Source organism: Lasiosphaeria miniovina, assembly GCF_030549165.1.
Source record: "Lasiosphaeria miniovina strain SMH2392-1A chromosome Unknown B0T26scaffold_4, whole genome shotgun sequence".
NCBI classification, from domain to species: Eukaryota; Fungi; Ascomycota; class Sordariomycetes; order Sordariales; family Lasiosphaeriaceae; genus Lasiosphaeria; species Lasiosphaeria miniovina.
Genome location: NW_026848223.1, coordinates 1958629 through 1973034, shown reverse-complemented (window position 1 = coordinate 1973034; position 14406 = coordinate 1958629). Strand labels below are relative to the sequence as shown.

Below are 14406 nucleotides of genomic sequence, written 5' to 3'. Positions count from 1 at the left end.
TCACTTAACGTTGTCTTCGATATCCTACCTCTGAGCAAGCAGATCGATATTCTACTAGGAGACCCTTGGATTGAAGAATACAACCCCGACGTTTGGTGGAAGAAAGGCGAGAAGTACCTTACCAGCCGCCAGAAAGAAAGCCGAGGCTCGGGACGCCGAACTCGAGGAGCAAGCCGTCAGAGAAACGACGAAGGGCAACCCAGAGTTAAAGGGAAGAGCCAAGATTGCCTTGCAGGCCAACGTAGGGATCAACAACGGTCGACTGAGCTAGGAGATGAGTTCGAGGACCTAGAGAGGTTCTTCATGCTCATTCACGCTAGCGAGCCAGATGAGGACGACTCGACCAAGAAACCGGATGAGTTCGAGGGCGTACCACACGAATACCTCAAATACGACATTTTCAGAGAAAAGATGAGAGACGAATTACCGCCATATACTCCATTTGACCACGAGATCAATCTCAAGGAGGGCGAGAAGCTCAAGAAACACAAGATCTACCATATAACCCCACAGTAAGATGAGGCAATGAAGGAATACCTGGATGAGAACCTAACAAAAGGCTTCATTAGGCGTTCACGGTCACCAGTAGCGTACCTAGTGGTCTTCGTACTAAAGAAGCACCGGAAACTACGCATGGTTGTAGATTACCGTTCACTAAACGAGGAGATGATCAAAAACCGCTACCTACTCCCGTTAATCACCGAGGTGTGAGACCGGTTATCCGGGGTAGAGTGGTTCACGAAGCTTGATTTGCCTTTTGCGTTTGGCCATATCAGGATTAAGGAGGGAGACGAATGGAAGACAGCCTTCAGAACCCGGCATGGGCACTTCGAGTACTGTAAAGGAAGAGCACCAACTGGCCAGGCCACTGCCCGCTGGCACAAGCCACTAAGCCACGCTAAGGCGCCACAACCCACAAGCTTTCACAAGCACACGCAGGAATGAGCCCCTGAGCATGTATATAAATAAGTGGCCCTCGCCCCCTTCCTTTGCGAGGGCCAGGTTGAAGTCTTATCCCAATACCAGTCATTGCTCGCACTTCTTGTTACCTTCATTGTGACCACCTTGGTCCGCCTGCCTTCTCTCACAATCCCTCACTTGACCCCATTCTTCGAAAGAGACCTTGCTTCAAAATTCTGAGCGGAGTAGAGCCGCTCTGTAAGCCTCAACAGTCTTCCTTTCTTTAATAGCATTTTCCACTCAATGGAGTAGTGGATGCATATGGGCGAGGATTCGTTAGATGGCAGGCTGGGGTTCCAGTTGACTAGTTGGAGCACTGGCAGCCCCGGTCTGCTTCTCTGCGGCTGATCATGCGGGGCCGGACTCGCGCCGCGGCTGCTATAGGTAGGTTCGGGAGTTCGGTAATCAAGATCATTCTCGTTATATACCACTGGCTTATATCGAAACTTGGGTTAGCCCTGGTGGCGACTCTCTACTGCAATCTGGTGCTGGTGATGACTCGAGACAACCCATGCGGCATGTCAGCACTCAAAAACATTAGCTTGACTGGCAAACTGTTGGAAAAAAGCCTCTATTTTGATACAGCCAATTGCGCCCAGGCAGGCTTAGGTCAATACAGGCCAACGGAATGGGCCTAGCCCAAGGCAACCCCTCTTTTTGTGGGTAAAATGGAGTCCCCTGCTGGCATGTCCCCAGGGACCTACCTTTTAGACACTACACACAATCAGTGCATTGCATCTGCCCAAAAACTTTGGTCCACTTTTGTGCCGTGTTTTCCAACAAGTCGGGGTATTCCTGCTTCGTCACCATCGAGAATCGTCTCTTCAGCAATCGTCGCCATCGAGAATCAACTCTTAAGCAACCTTCCAACGGCATATGATGCAATCTATGTCTTTCGGGGCCGGAAACCGGGGCCAGCAGGTGGGGCAGAACTACGGGACAGTCAACGCAGAGATCCATCTCCCGCCAGGTAACGCTAGCGCTGTCCGTGCCTGCCCAGCCCACGCTGACGCTTCTACATAACGAGCCGAAACTCCACCACCCCCCTCCGCGACTATCCCATTCTCCCGCGACCCCGATTTTGTCAACCGTGGAGACATTCTCGACCAAATCGACCAGCGATGTTCTAAGCCCGCCGCTCGTATGGCCCTTGTGGGCCTGGGTGGCGTTGGCAAATCGCAGCTTGCCATCGAGTTCGCTCACCGAATCGCCACGGGGCAGCCCGACACATGGATATTTTGGGTCTACGCTAGCACGCAGGCGCGTATCGAGGAGGGGTTCAGGACGATTGCCGACGCCGTCAAGCTACCCGGCCGCAACCAAACCAAAGCCGACATCCCACAACTTGTGTACGGCTGGTTGTCTAACGAACGGAACGGCAAATGGATCATCATCCTTGATAGCGCCGACGACCGAGACGTGTTCTACGCGGCAAACGGCGGCCGCGAAGGAAAACCGTTAGTGAGCTACCTTCCACAGAGCCGGAACGGGTCTATCCTTATCACGACGCGTAGCAAAGACCTGGCATTTGGGCTTACCGGGAGCCACAAGAACATCGAGGTTGGGCCGATGGCGTTGGGTGATGCACTTCTTCTCCTAGAGAAAAAACTAGACCCGCTCTCAGATATGGACGCAGCCAAAGATCTAGTACAAGCGCTCGACCTTATTCCTCTTGCCATCAGCCAAGCGGCGGCATACATCCAGGCAAGGTTACCGATGAGCTCGATCACCAAGTACCTGGCCGAGTTCCGCAAGTGCGAGCTCAAGCGGGCTCAGCTTCTCAAATACGACGCGGGTGATCTACGGCGGGATGGTGGGGCATCAAATGCTATCTCCACCACCTGGGAGATCTCCTTCAAATACATCCGCTCGCGGAGACCTTCTGCAGCCGACCTTCTCTCGCTTATGAGCTTCTTCGATCGACAAGGCATTTCTCTGTCACTTCTTAGGCCCGTCGATGTCAAAACTATTCAGCAAGTAACGCACCTTGCCGCATCAGAGGATTCAGGATCTGAGTCTGGTAGTGGTAGTAGTGGTGACGAGGGTGGGAGGTTTGAGGAAGATGTGGCCATGCTAAGAGACTTCTGTCTTATAACCGTCGACGAGGACGGTAGTGCATTTGAGATACACGGGCTCGTACAGCTATCGACGCGGAGGTGGCTGGAGTCGGACGGGCTACAAGACAAGTTCAGGCAGCAATTTATTAAGCGGATAGCTACGGCGTTTCCTACGGGAGACTACGATAATTGGGCGACGTGCCGGCAGCTCTTTGCCCATGTTGAAGCGGCTATAGATCAGCGACCAGCCGAAGAGAGCATAGAGGAGTGGGCAAGTCTTATGTATAACGGAGGGTGGTATGCGTGGTCGCAAGGCAGGTATAAGGTGGCAGAACGGATGATAGGCAAGGCCCAAAGGAGCCGTGAGAAGACGTTAGGAAAAGACGATAAGAAGACTTTAGATAGTATGTTATTATTTGCAACGGTCCTGTTGGACCAAGGCCGGTGGGAGGAGGCTGAGAAGCTAGACGTGCAGGTGATGGAGACTCGCAAGACCAAGCTCGGGGCCAATCACCCAGATACGCTGACGAGTATGGCCAACCTAGCGTCGACATTTTGGAGCCAGGGCCGGTGGGAGGAGGCCGAGAAGCTGTTTGTGCAGGTGATGGAGACAAGCAAGACCAAGCTCGGGGCCGATCACCCTTCTACGCTGACGAGCATGGCCAACCTAGCGTCAACATACAGTAACCAGGGCCGGTGGGAGGAGGCCGAGAAGCTAGAGGTGCAGGTGGTGGAGACAAGCAAGACCAAGCTCGGGGCCGATCACCCAGATACGCTGACGAGTATGGCCAACCTAGCGTCGACATTTTGGAGCCAGGGCCGGTGGGAGGAGGCCGAGAAGCTGTTTTTGCAGGTGATGGAGACGAGCAAGACCAAGCTCGGGGCCGATCACCCTTCTACGCTGACGAGCATGGCCAACCTAGCGTCGACATACAGGAACCAGGGCCGGTGGGAGGAGGCCGAGAAGCTAGAGGTGCAGGTGATGGAGACAAGCAAGACCAAGCTCGGGGCCAATCACCCAGATACGCTGACGAGCATGGCCAACCTAGCGTCGACATACAGGAACCAGGGCCGGTGGGAGGAGGCCGAGAAGCTAGAGGTGCAGGTGATGGAGACAAGCAAGACCAAGCTCGGGGCCGATCACCCAGATACGCTGATGAGCATGGCCAACCTAGCGTCGACATTTTGGAACCAGGGCCGGTGGGACGAGGCCGAGAAGCTAGAGGTGCAGGTGATGGAGACTCGCAAGACCAAGCTCGGGGCCAATCACCCAGATACGCTGACGAGTATGGCCAACCTAGCGTCAACATACAGGAGCCAGGGCCGGTGGGAGGAGGCCGAGAAGCTGTTTGTGCAGGTGATGGAGACTCGCAAGAACAAGCTCGGGGCCGATCACCCTTCTACGCTGACGAGCATGGCCAACCTAGCGTCGACATACAGGAACCAGGGCCGGTGGGAGGAGGCCGAGAAGCTGTTTGTGCAGGTGATAGAGACGAGAAAGACCAAGCTCGGGGCCGATCACCCTTCTACGCTGACGAGCATGGCCAACCTAGCGTCGACATTTTGGAACCAGGGCCGGTGGGAGGAGGCCGAGAAGCTGTTTGTGCAGGTGATGGAGACTCGCAAGACCAAGCTCGGGGCCAATCACCCAGATACGCTGTCGAGCATGGCCAACCTCGCTTTTACTTGGAAAAGTCAAGGTCGACACGCTAATGCTTTAGCTCTGATGGAGGATTGTACCCAGGCTCAGCGGCGGGTTCTTGGCCAAAAGCATCCCGAAACGCTATCGTCTTTGGCCACCGTTGCAAAGTGGAGTAGCTAGGGTGGGCTTTATTATTCCTTTGTACGTATCTGGAGGATTCTTCTAACTTTTTCTTATGAGACGAGTGATACGTATAGTATGTACTAGACAGTATTGTAGATAAGGTATGCAATTAGTGAGTTAGTTTGCGCCTTGTGACCTTGTATTTGATTAATCGGTCGTTGCAGGACTTGTTCGCACGTGGTGGCGCGCGAGCCAAGCGCCGAAAGCAGTCAATGCATTTTCGATCCCCCAAGCTTCCGGCTCCCGGCTCCAGCAAGTTTTGGAGCTGATTTGTTTCGGCATAAAGCGACCTGCGATGTACTGTGTAACCCACAGCCAGGACAAAATGGCCCGTGCGGAGAAAGTTTGAACATTGAAATCGTGGACACTGATTTCGGTCTGTACTATATTCGGAGAATCTAAAAGCCAAGGAAGGAAAAGAGGAAGCTATCGACGCTAGCAGGGGAGCTTCGGCGGAATTGGGTAAATATCGGCTACAAGAGTCTGCATGGTACCGCTAAGAGCTCTATTCATGGTATATTCCGTACCGTTTTAATTGGGTGCATTCCATTTTACGTGCCTATGCGAGACGGAGTAATGGGCGTTTCTAAAAACGGCATTCTATCAGCTAAACTCGACACGGAATCCGTTTTAATCAAGATAAGAGATAAGACGCCGCATTTTTATTCGGTGTACCTCTGGAGCCCCATTTTTGACTCCTGTATACCCTCATTTTCGGCCACTTTGAGTCTCAGAGACAAGGCTCCCGACCGCGATCTTAATTGTCGGAGTGAGCGACTCTTTTTATTTACCGGAGTCCAGACTATTACGAATCTCTAAAGTTTACACGGGAGTGGGGCACACGCTATTTGAGATGACCAATCAGGAGTGTCCCAGGATGCCGAGCACTTGTATTCGGGACTCCGGGACATGGAGCAAGCGGCCGAGGGCCCAGGATCGGACCTCGGGACAGTGGGACACCCTTGATTGGCTCTTTGTTGTAGATACATACAACAGCCGTAGCCACGGTCTTAGATAGCGCTTGCTTGGTTCTTCAAGCAAGCAATACACATTCTTTGCACTCATATGCTTTGAGTGACAATCCAGTTTGACTGTATGACACTGCGATAGGAGCTTGCCCTTTGTTCTATCTTCATAATTACCAACCCCAGCATCCTGTGGAGCCCGTGCTCCCCTACAGACAGACGACCCTAACAGTCGAGTGGTTTGTAATACCTAGACTTCGTTCCTTTATCAAAGGCCCGTCTTACACTCTGTTGTGTATATAAGCAGAGGCCCTCGCCCCTTTCCTTTGCGAGGGCCTGTTACAATCTGGACAACAAGTCCACGGAGCTAGGCCCGGCCTAGGATTGTGGGGGTCTGGACGGTAGGTAGGAGATGACAGGAGACAAGGAGTATCGTGCACAGATTGCGAAAGACAGGCTTTCAACACACAACCAATGTATGCTTAACCAGATGCATTGATAGCTGCAGAACCGTTCTCCCAGGGGGAGCGTTCTGCCAGCTCCTATATAGAACTATGACAACCAATTAGAATCCTTATCCTATGTGCTCAGTGCGCTCCATATGCTCAGTGCGCTCCCAGGCCAACTGAGCCAATCGAGCGTACTGACCATACTGAGCGCTCCCTGCTTGGCTGCAGCCGTCTTGCTCAGTGCGCTCCGTATGCTCAGTACGCTCCCAGGCCAACTGAGCCGACTGGGCGTACTGATCATACTGAGCGTTCCCTGATTGGCTGCATCCACTTCCCCGAGAGTCCTGCCCTAAATGCCACTCCAGCCAATCTGTCGCGAGCGGGCAACGCCCACTGCACCTTTGAACCAGGATCGTAACAGGGCCAGGTTGAAGCCTTGCACCAATACTACTCATTGCTCGCCCATCTTCTTACCTACATTGTGACCACCTTGATCAGGCGTACTTGCCTTCTCTTACAAATAGGTCCGTCCTTTCCGTTCTTACACATATCTCTAATAGTCTAGATACGGGTGTTACGAACCCCTGGTTCATACTGGGAGAACTGCAGCTAGGGGAGCGGACTAGCCAATAACTGACAGGCGGGAGGACTGCGGGCTGGGACCCACAGTTGCTCTGTCCTGGGCAACACAGAGCAAGAGTGCTCCACCTTTGCTCTGTACTGCGGGGCACAGAGCAGAACGCTCTGTTGCTCTGTCTCGAGAGCAACAGAGCAACGCTCTGATTGGCCCACCTTAGGTAGATATATCCCTTCGACCGCGAACGTGCAACAGTGACATCTTGGGTCCCACACCACCCCTATCGCTAGCGCGGTACGTGAAATTGACCGAGAAAAAAAGGAGAAGCCTCCTACATACATTTTTGGCTACAGCAGCCGTTATCCCCGTCACACAGGTTGTTCCTTTAGAAGATAAAGGCCTCAATCCGACCCAAGCCGTGGTTATTACCTTATTGAATCTGCTACAAAAAGCTAGATATCACGTATTCCTAGATAACCTCTTTCCAACTCCAAACTTGCTACGAGTCCTTCGTAGTCAAAGATTTGGTGCTACGGGCACCTGCCGTACAAATAGCGGTATTCACGCAGCCCTCGTAGCACTTAAGGCGTCCGAAATGAAAGATCTTCCGTGGGGGGAACTCAGAATCATCCCTACAGCCCATGGACAGGTATCTCTTCTTTCTAGCTTCTCTCTAGCTTCTTTCCGGCTTCTCTCCGGCTTCTTTATAATTTGCCTAATAAGTTCCCCGTGTTTTAGGTTAACCAGTTTGCGTGGAAAGATAATGCTGCCGTTCTTGCGCTCTCGACCGTACACGACGGCACCAGTTACGTCATCGCAACCGACGCCGCCCGAATGCTTTGTCACGGCCGGCTTGGAATGAGGGCGGAACTCCTCTATTGGGCGCTATAGACGAAGATTCTAAACTAAAGGGAAAAGGGAAAAGAAGCTCAAAAGCCTCCCGTCGCGAGATTCTTCCAGGGCGTCTCAAGGTGGGGCTCTGGCTGGTCGGGTGGATCCACCCAACTGGCGTCTGATTAGTCAGAGCGTCTGGGAGGCCTGGAGGACCAGGCCCTCACACTACCCCCTCCAAGCCGCGACTGCCGTGACGGTGGTCGTGGCTTTGAAGAGCGGATTTAAGCGTGCCTTCTAGTATACTTCCTCTTTTGCCTTGCCTTGTACCCTTTGTGCTCTGCCTTGTTATCCTCTTCGTGGTCCTCCGGATATTCGTCTTCTGCTGCTGCCTTTATCCAATCACGCAGCCTCACTGGAGGTCCTGCAGCTTCGGGGTATTCTCGATGAAAACTATCCAGCGCCATAGCTGCATTCTTGAGATTCTCTGCCTTATACCAAGTATCGTCGGGGTCGTGCCCCTTCCAGGCAACTTGGTATTGTAGGGTCTCTCGTTGGCCAAACAGTCGAGAGGCATTAATCCTCTCAACTTCCCACTCTGGCTCCCCGTTGATCTCCTCAGGTGGTTCCGGTAAGCTGGTCTGTTGGGGTAGGGGACTGTCATCAGCCTTACGTAGCCGATCTGCATGGAAGAGGTTCGTGCCTTTGACATAGGGCGGAGTATCCAGCACAAAGCTATGTCCTCGTTCCTCCACGATCTTCCATGGTCCTGCCCACTGTGAATCCAACTTGGTACTCGGGGCCTCTGTCCTCATACCCTTCTTGCTCACGTATACCAAGTCTCCAATGGTGAAGTCGACGGGACGTCGCTTCTTGTTCGCTTGGACGGCTTGGGCCGCTTGAGCTTCTAAGGCATTCTTCCTTGCCAGGTCTTGTACCGCTTTGGTCTGGGTGACGAGCTGTAATGCTTTCTTTTGCGGGTCGGTCGAGGTATTGAGGTCTAGGATATCAATAGAGAGGGGGTTCCGTGGGGTGGCTCCCAACGCGACTTTTAACGGGGCCATGCCGATGCTCGAATGCCAGGACACATCATGGGCGAAGTCGAGTGCCGGTAGGTACTCGCTCCAGGTGTCTTGGTACTTGGTGAGGTAAGGCCTCATTCGTTGGTCTAGATCCGCGTTGGTGATCTCCACGGCGCCTTGCGTCTGTGGGTGGCGAGAGCTGCCGTGACGGTGTTTGGTCCCGGTCAGCTTATTAATTGTTTCCAGAAATTCCGAGATAAACGGTCCTGCATTATCGCTAATCCAGACAGCCGGGATACCAAAGAAACGGTATACCTTGTGGAAGTAGCGCTCTGCCAGATCCGGTGCGGTATCGTTCTTGTGTCCAGGGAGCGTAGCCATTATCTTGCTGAACTTGCAAATAAAGGCCCAAACGTAGTCGTAGCCGTGACGATCCTTCGGCATATCTTTTCCGTCGACGACTACCTGGCTCCAGACTTCATTCGGCACCTCCAGAGGGTGTAAGAGGCCCGGGGTCTTGTCATGACGGGTCTTGTTCCTCTGGCAGCTTCGGCAGTTCTTGATGTACCTCTTGACATCCTGTCGGAGGGTACTCCACCAAAAGTCTTTCTTGAGGAACGCGATAGTCTTGTTTTGGCCTGGGTGTGCGAAGATAGGCGGCTCGTGGGCTTCTCGGATTAGGGCCGTCCGTAGATATACCGCTCCGTCGGACGTGACTTCCGGTACCACGAGACGACCGTTATCTACGCCCAGACTCTGCTTCTCGTTTTCCTCTTGGATCAGGTCTACCAGGTCAGCGCCGCGAGGCATATCCGGATTCACTACCGCTCGGGAGATAGGCGCTAGGACTGGTTGGATACGTTCCACTGGTATCAAAGGGAACGTTCGATCTTCCTCCTCTCGTGCCTTAACCGTAGGTGAGTCGACGGTCTTACGTGATAGAGCGTCGGCAACCACGTTTTCTTGTCCCGGGCGGTACTGGAAGGTGATATCAAACTGGCCTAGGAAATCGGACCATCGGACCTGACGGGTTGACAGCAACCGCTTAGTAGACCAGTAGATCAAGGCTTTATGATCCGTGACCACGAAGAACTCCTGGCCGAGAAGAGAAGGTTCGTTATCCTTGAGACAGTTGACCACGGCGAGCAACTCTTGATCCTGGATCGGATACGCACGTTCGGCCGGAGTCATGTTCTTCGACGAGTAGCCCACGGGTCTCCAGACTCCGTCGGGCTGTTGTTGCATGATCACGCCTCCAGTGGCGTTGCGTGAAGAATCCGTTTCCACTCGCGTCGGGCGGCCGGGAACGAAGAAGGCGAGGACTGGGGCCTCGGTGGCCAGCTTCTTCAGTTTCTCAAAGGCCGCTTGTTGCTCGGGTCCCATTACAAATTCACTACCTTTCCTCAATAGCTTGGACAGGGGCTCGGCGGCATCGCTAGAGTGGTGGCAGAAGACTCGGACATAGTTGCACAAGCCCAAAAAGGACTTGACGGCGCGTATCGAACGTAGGTCCTCAAACTTCCAGCTCTGGATGGCCTTGATCTTCTCTGGGTCGATACGTACGCCTTTCCCAGCTTCGAGAACTAACCCTAGGTAGTCAATGACTTCCACGTCAAAGCTAGACTTCTTGATGTCTCCCTGTAGACCAGCCTTATACAAACGATAGATGGCCTCCTCCACGTGTGCGAAGTGTGGCTCGTTCTCCTGAGTATAGATGAGAACGTCGTCGGCGTAGGCGCTGGCAAAGTTGTCTAGGAGCTCGTTCAGCTGAGCGTTGATGAAGGCTTGCCACCAAGCAGGGCCGACCTTGAGTCCAAAGGGTAGGACTTTCCACTGGAAGGTTCCTTGACGGGTCTTGAAGGCCGTCAAGAATCTTGAGTCGGGGTGGACTAGTAGACGATTAAAAGCTCGGATAATATCGATCTTGGTCAGGCGGCGGGCGTTACGGCAGTTGGAAAGCGTTCCTTGGATATCGGGTGCGAGGAACTGGCGTCCTTTCAGGAACTGGTTGACCCATCGGTAATCCACACAGAAACGTTTCTCCTCGGTACCCTTCTTTGGTACAAATAGCGTCGAAGCGGCTGTCTCCTCCATACAGGGTTCCACGAATCCAATCCGTAGAAGCTCGTCTACCGTCTCTTTTTCCAGAGGGAGAAGGTGACCGGGTGTATAGAACCTCTTGGGCTTCCCTTCCAAAGGTCGCTCCAAGTCTAGGGTCACGTCGAACCCTTCACGGCTCGGCGGCAGCTCGGTCGAAGCTTTCTTGGAGAAGAAGCCTTCGAGATGGGCGAGCTCCTTTGGGAGTTTATCGCGAACTCTCTTGACGTGTTCGGGATCTTCGCCGGCAGGGAAAGGAATTGGCTGCCCGTCGTGGGTCTGCCAGTTTAGACGAGGCGCAACGACGTTCAAAGAAATAGGTGTATCCGGCATGTTCTGTCGAGCCCATCCAGGTTGCCGGGGGTCATTTTCCACTTGCCTACAGAGAGCTGCAATATTGACCACGAGGGACTTGTCCTGGTCTCTGGGGCTAGAAAGGGCGATGGGCGCTAAAACTGGGTTTTTCGTTCTCAAAGGGCGCTGGATAATCTTGGTGACCCTCGCTTGCCTTTCGTCCTCAGCTATCAGGCGGTCGCGACGCACCGCGTCTGCCTGAGCCTGTATGTCGAGCAAACCAGTCTGGCATGGAATAGTAATGGTGGGCGAATACTTGGCGAGCGCTGGTAGATCTTGAGGCCAGATCATGGTTCGCGTGGCGGGGAAAAGGCCAACGCGATACTTAATGAACCATTCTTGTCCGATAATAACATCGTCGGCAGTGGGGATAATGAGGAACTTCTGTCGTGGAAATCTCCGTCCGTCGAGTTCCAGGGAGAGGCGGATCTGGTGGGTGGCTTTGGCGGCGAGCACCCCATTAAAGTCATTAAGGCGGATGGGCTTAGATAGCTGTTCTCGAACGGCGCCTAGTAGCTTCACGGCCTTATTGGCCATCTTCGGGGTCATTGACAAATAGATATCTGCTCCGGTATCACAAAGAGCTTTGGTTTTGAGGCTAATTCCTTCCAATTGGAGTTGAATAGGGAATAGGAAGGTTTTTGATCCAGACGATCTGCTCACTTTAGCTAGTCGTGGTATACGGACTGTCGTGGAGACTTCCGACAGTCCTAGCAGTTTTCCGATTCGTTAGACGACGAGGATGACTGCTCCGGGGAGGTAGGAGGATCCTGGTCGAGGTCTAGCATCATCTTGGCCATAGTCTTCCGCTCGGGGCAGTCACGGGCGAAGTGACCTTCCTTACGGCAGATGAAACAAGTATCGTCTTTCCCTCTATCCTTCTTAGCCTCGGGAACTTTGGTTGCAGCTGGCTGGGAAGTTGGCTTCTCAAACCGAGACTCCCTAACATAGGCCCGTTCGCTGTGAGTGGTTGGCGAACGTGTCCGGCGATCCCTCTTCTCTTGTTTGCGCTCTCTGTTCTCCTCCCAAGCGCGCTGGTGGGCTAGAGCAGCATCCGCGACGCTGCCAGCAAAAGCTTCGTAGGAGATTGTCGGGTTCTTTGAGTCTCCCAAGAGTCGGGTGTCAAGCCGGGCGGGAATATGCTCATAGAGTAGGGTCTTGCGCTCAGACTTGGCAATATTAGCCTTATCAGCCAAGCTATTGACTAACCCAATGTATGAATGGATAGTCACGTCCTCATTCGCCGGATCATACTTGAGCTTGGCTAGCTCGGCCCTGGCTTTCGTGGCTTGGTTGTCATCATGGTAGACAGTCGACAACGTAGCTACCATCTCGGCGACGTTGCGGAAGGGCATCTCCTGAGAGCTGTACCGACTCTCCAGCAGGTCGTTCGGGGATCCCTCCGTAAGAGAGTTCAGAACCGCCATGCGGCTACGTTCTGTCTTGAAAGTGGCATCGTCTTCTACAAACTTGTCGGCCACCTTGATGATCCACTTATCGAAGGTTCCGTCAACACCCTTGAAAACTCCAGGGTCGACACCGGCCTTGCGAGCCTTCCGGTCGAAGGTTTGGTTGGCGGCGTGCTGGTCCTGACCGTAGGGCTTGAAAGCGGGAAGGGCGGCGAAGCCAATGGGTGTGAAGCTGTCCCCACTGAAAGCGCTCTCAGCGGGGGTGACAGTTCGGGCCCGGCGATTGACGCCGTCGGCGGTGCGGGCGGCTGCCTCCGCCCTGAGTTCTGCCACTTGGGCAAGCAGAACTCGGTAATCCTCGGCGCTCGGGGCGCCATCGTCACCCGGTACGCTACGGGTTTCGTTTCCCGGCATGTTGTCTATCGGGGCGTCGACTTCTATACTGGTGACTGGCTCGATTGGCTCTGTGTCGCGTTGCTGTGGAGCGGGCTTAGCAAGCTCTGTGCTCGAGGGGGTTGCTATGACTTCTTCGTCGGACTCTTCGGTCTTCAAGTTCGCTTCCTCCTGGGTCCGTTCGCTTAGCTCTTTTGGCTGGGAGAGGCGTTCGGATTGGCGCATCGGTGGTCCGTAATCTTTCTTCTTGGGCATCGACGCTGTGGTGTTTGGGGGTTTCTGTGGCCTGGTTTATCGTCGTGCACAGCCGACGTAGTGGGTTGTTTGTGGGGTTTGACGTATTTATTGATCGCTAGCCAGCGATGAGAATTGAGAGTTTAGAATTGTGTCACGGCCGGCTTGGAATGAGGGCGGAACTCCTCTATTGGGCGCTATAGACGAAGATTCTAAACTAAAGGGAAAAGGGAAAAGAAGCTCAAAAGCCTCCCGTCGCGAGATTCTTCCAGGGCGTCTCAAGGTGGGGCTCTGGCTGGTCGGGTGGATCCACCCAACTGGCGTCTGATTAGTCAGAGCGTCTGGGAGGCCTGGAGGACCAGGCCCTCACATGCTTCATCTACTGCTGGGCGGGCTGCCCGCAAGGTATTCGGGGCCGACGCCCGGAAAGAATTGCCGATCCCGAGTTTCATCGACGAGTATAATCATTATATGAACGGCATTGACGTTGGGGATCAGATGAGGGCGTATTACGCCTCGGGGCGGTCGATTCGGCGGAGCGGATGGCAGGCCCTCGCGTGGGATTACCTACTAAGCGTCGTTACGGTGAATACCTTCATTTTACAAGACCAAGGGGAGCCCAACTGGGATCGTGCCGCCAGTCATCTAGAATGGCGGCAGCTGCTTTCTGAACAGCTAATTGGGACCTTTGGGCTACAAGTCAAGACGCGGAAGCAGGCTCGGGCTGGCACACTGTTGGACAACCGGAATGAAACTATTCCCGTTGAGCAGCATGAATTCGTACATCGCGGCAAGCTCTCACGCTGCGTCATTTGCTCGAAAGGGGCCCGTCACAAGAGCCAGGCTCTTGGGGAAGCATCGAGAAATGCGCAGCGCAAAATGACGAGGAAGGGCTGCCGCCAGTGTGATGTAGCATTATGTACAGCGGGGTTCTACAGGTACTTATTTCACAGCTAAATTTACTAGTAAACTCATGTACCTTTCCAAAAGGTGGTCTGATTGGCCGAAAACCCCTGTCGATTTGTCACTGTTGCACGTTCGCGGTTGAAGGGATACGATGACCGTAACCACGGTCTTAAATAGTTCTTGCTTGGTTCTTCAAGCAAGCAATACACATTCACTGCGCTCATACACTTTGAGTGGCATTCCAATTTGACTGTATTACCCGTACGATAGGAGCTTGCCCTTTGTTCTATCTTCATAACTACCAACCCCAGCATTCTGTGGAGCCTA

The 14406-nt window shown here is 53.6% G+C and overlaps 1 protein-coding gene across 1 annotated transcript; it reads left to right on the top strand.

Moving 5' to 3' along the window:
* The first annotated feature begins 4597 nt into the window (after nucleotides 1-4597).
* Nucleotides 4598-4940, top strand: B0T26DRAFT_709448 (uncharacterized protein). Its single transcript, XM_060441930.1, has one exon. It carries the CDS (start codon nucleotides 4630-4632, stop codon nucleotides 4837-4839), a length of 210 nt encoding a protein of 69 aa, XP_060296089.1. The 5' UTR covers nucleotides 4598-4629; the 3' UTR covers nucleotides 4840-4940.
* Nucleotides 4941-14406: the final 9466 nt, after the last annotated feature.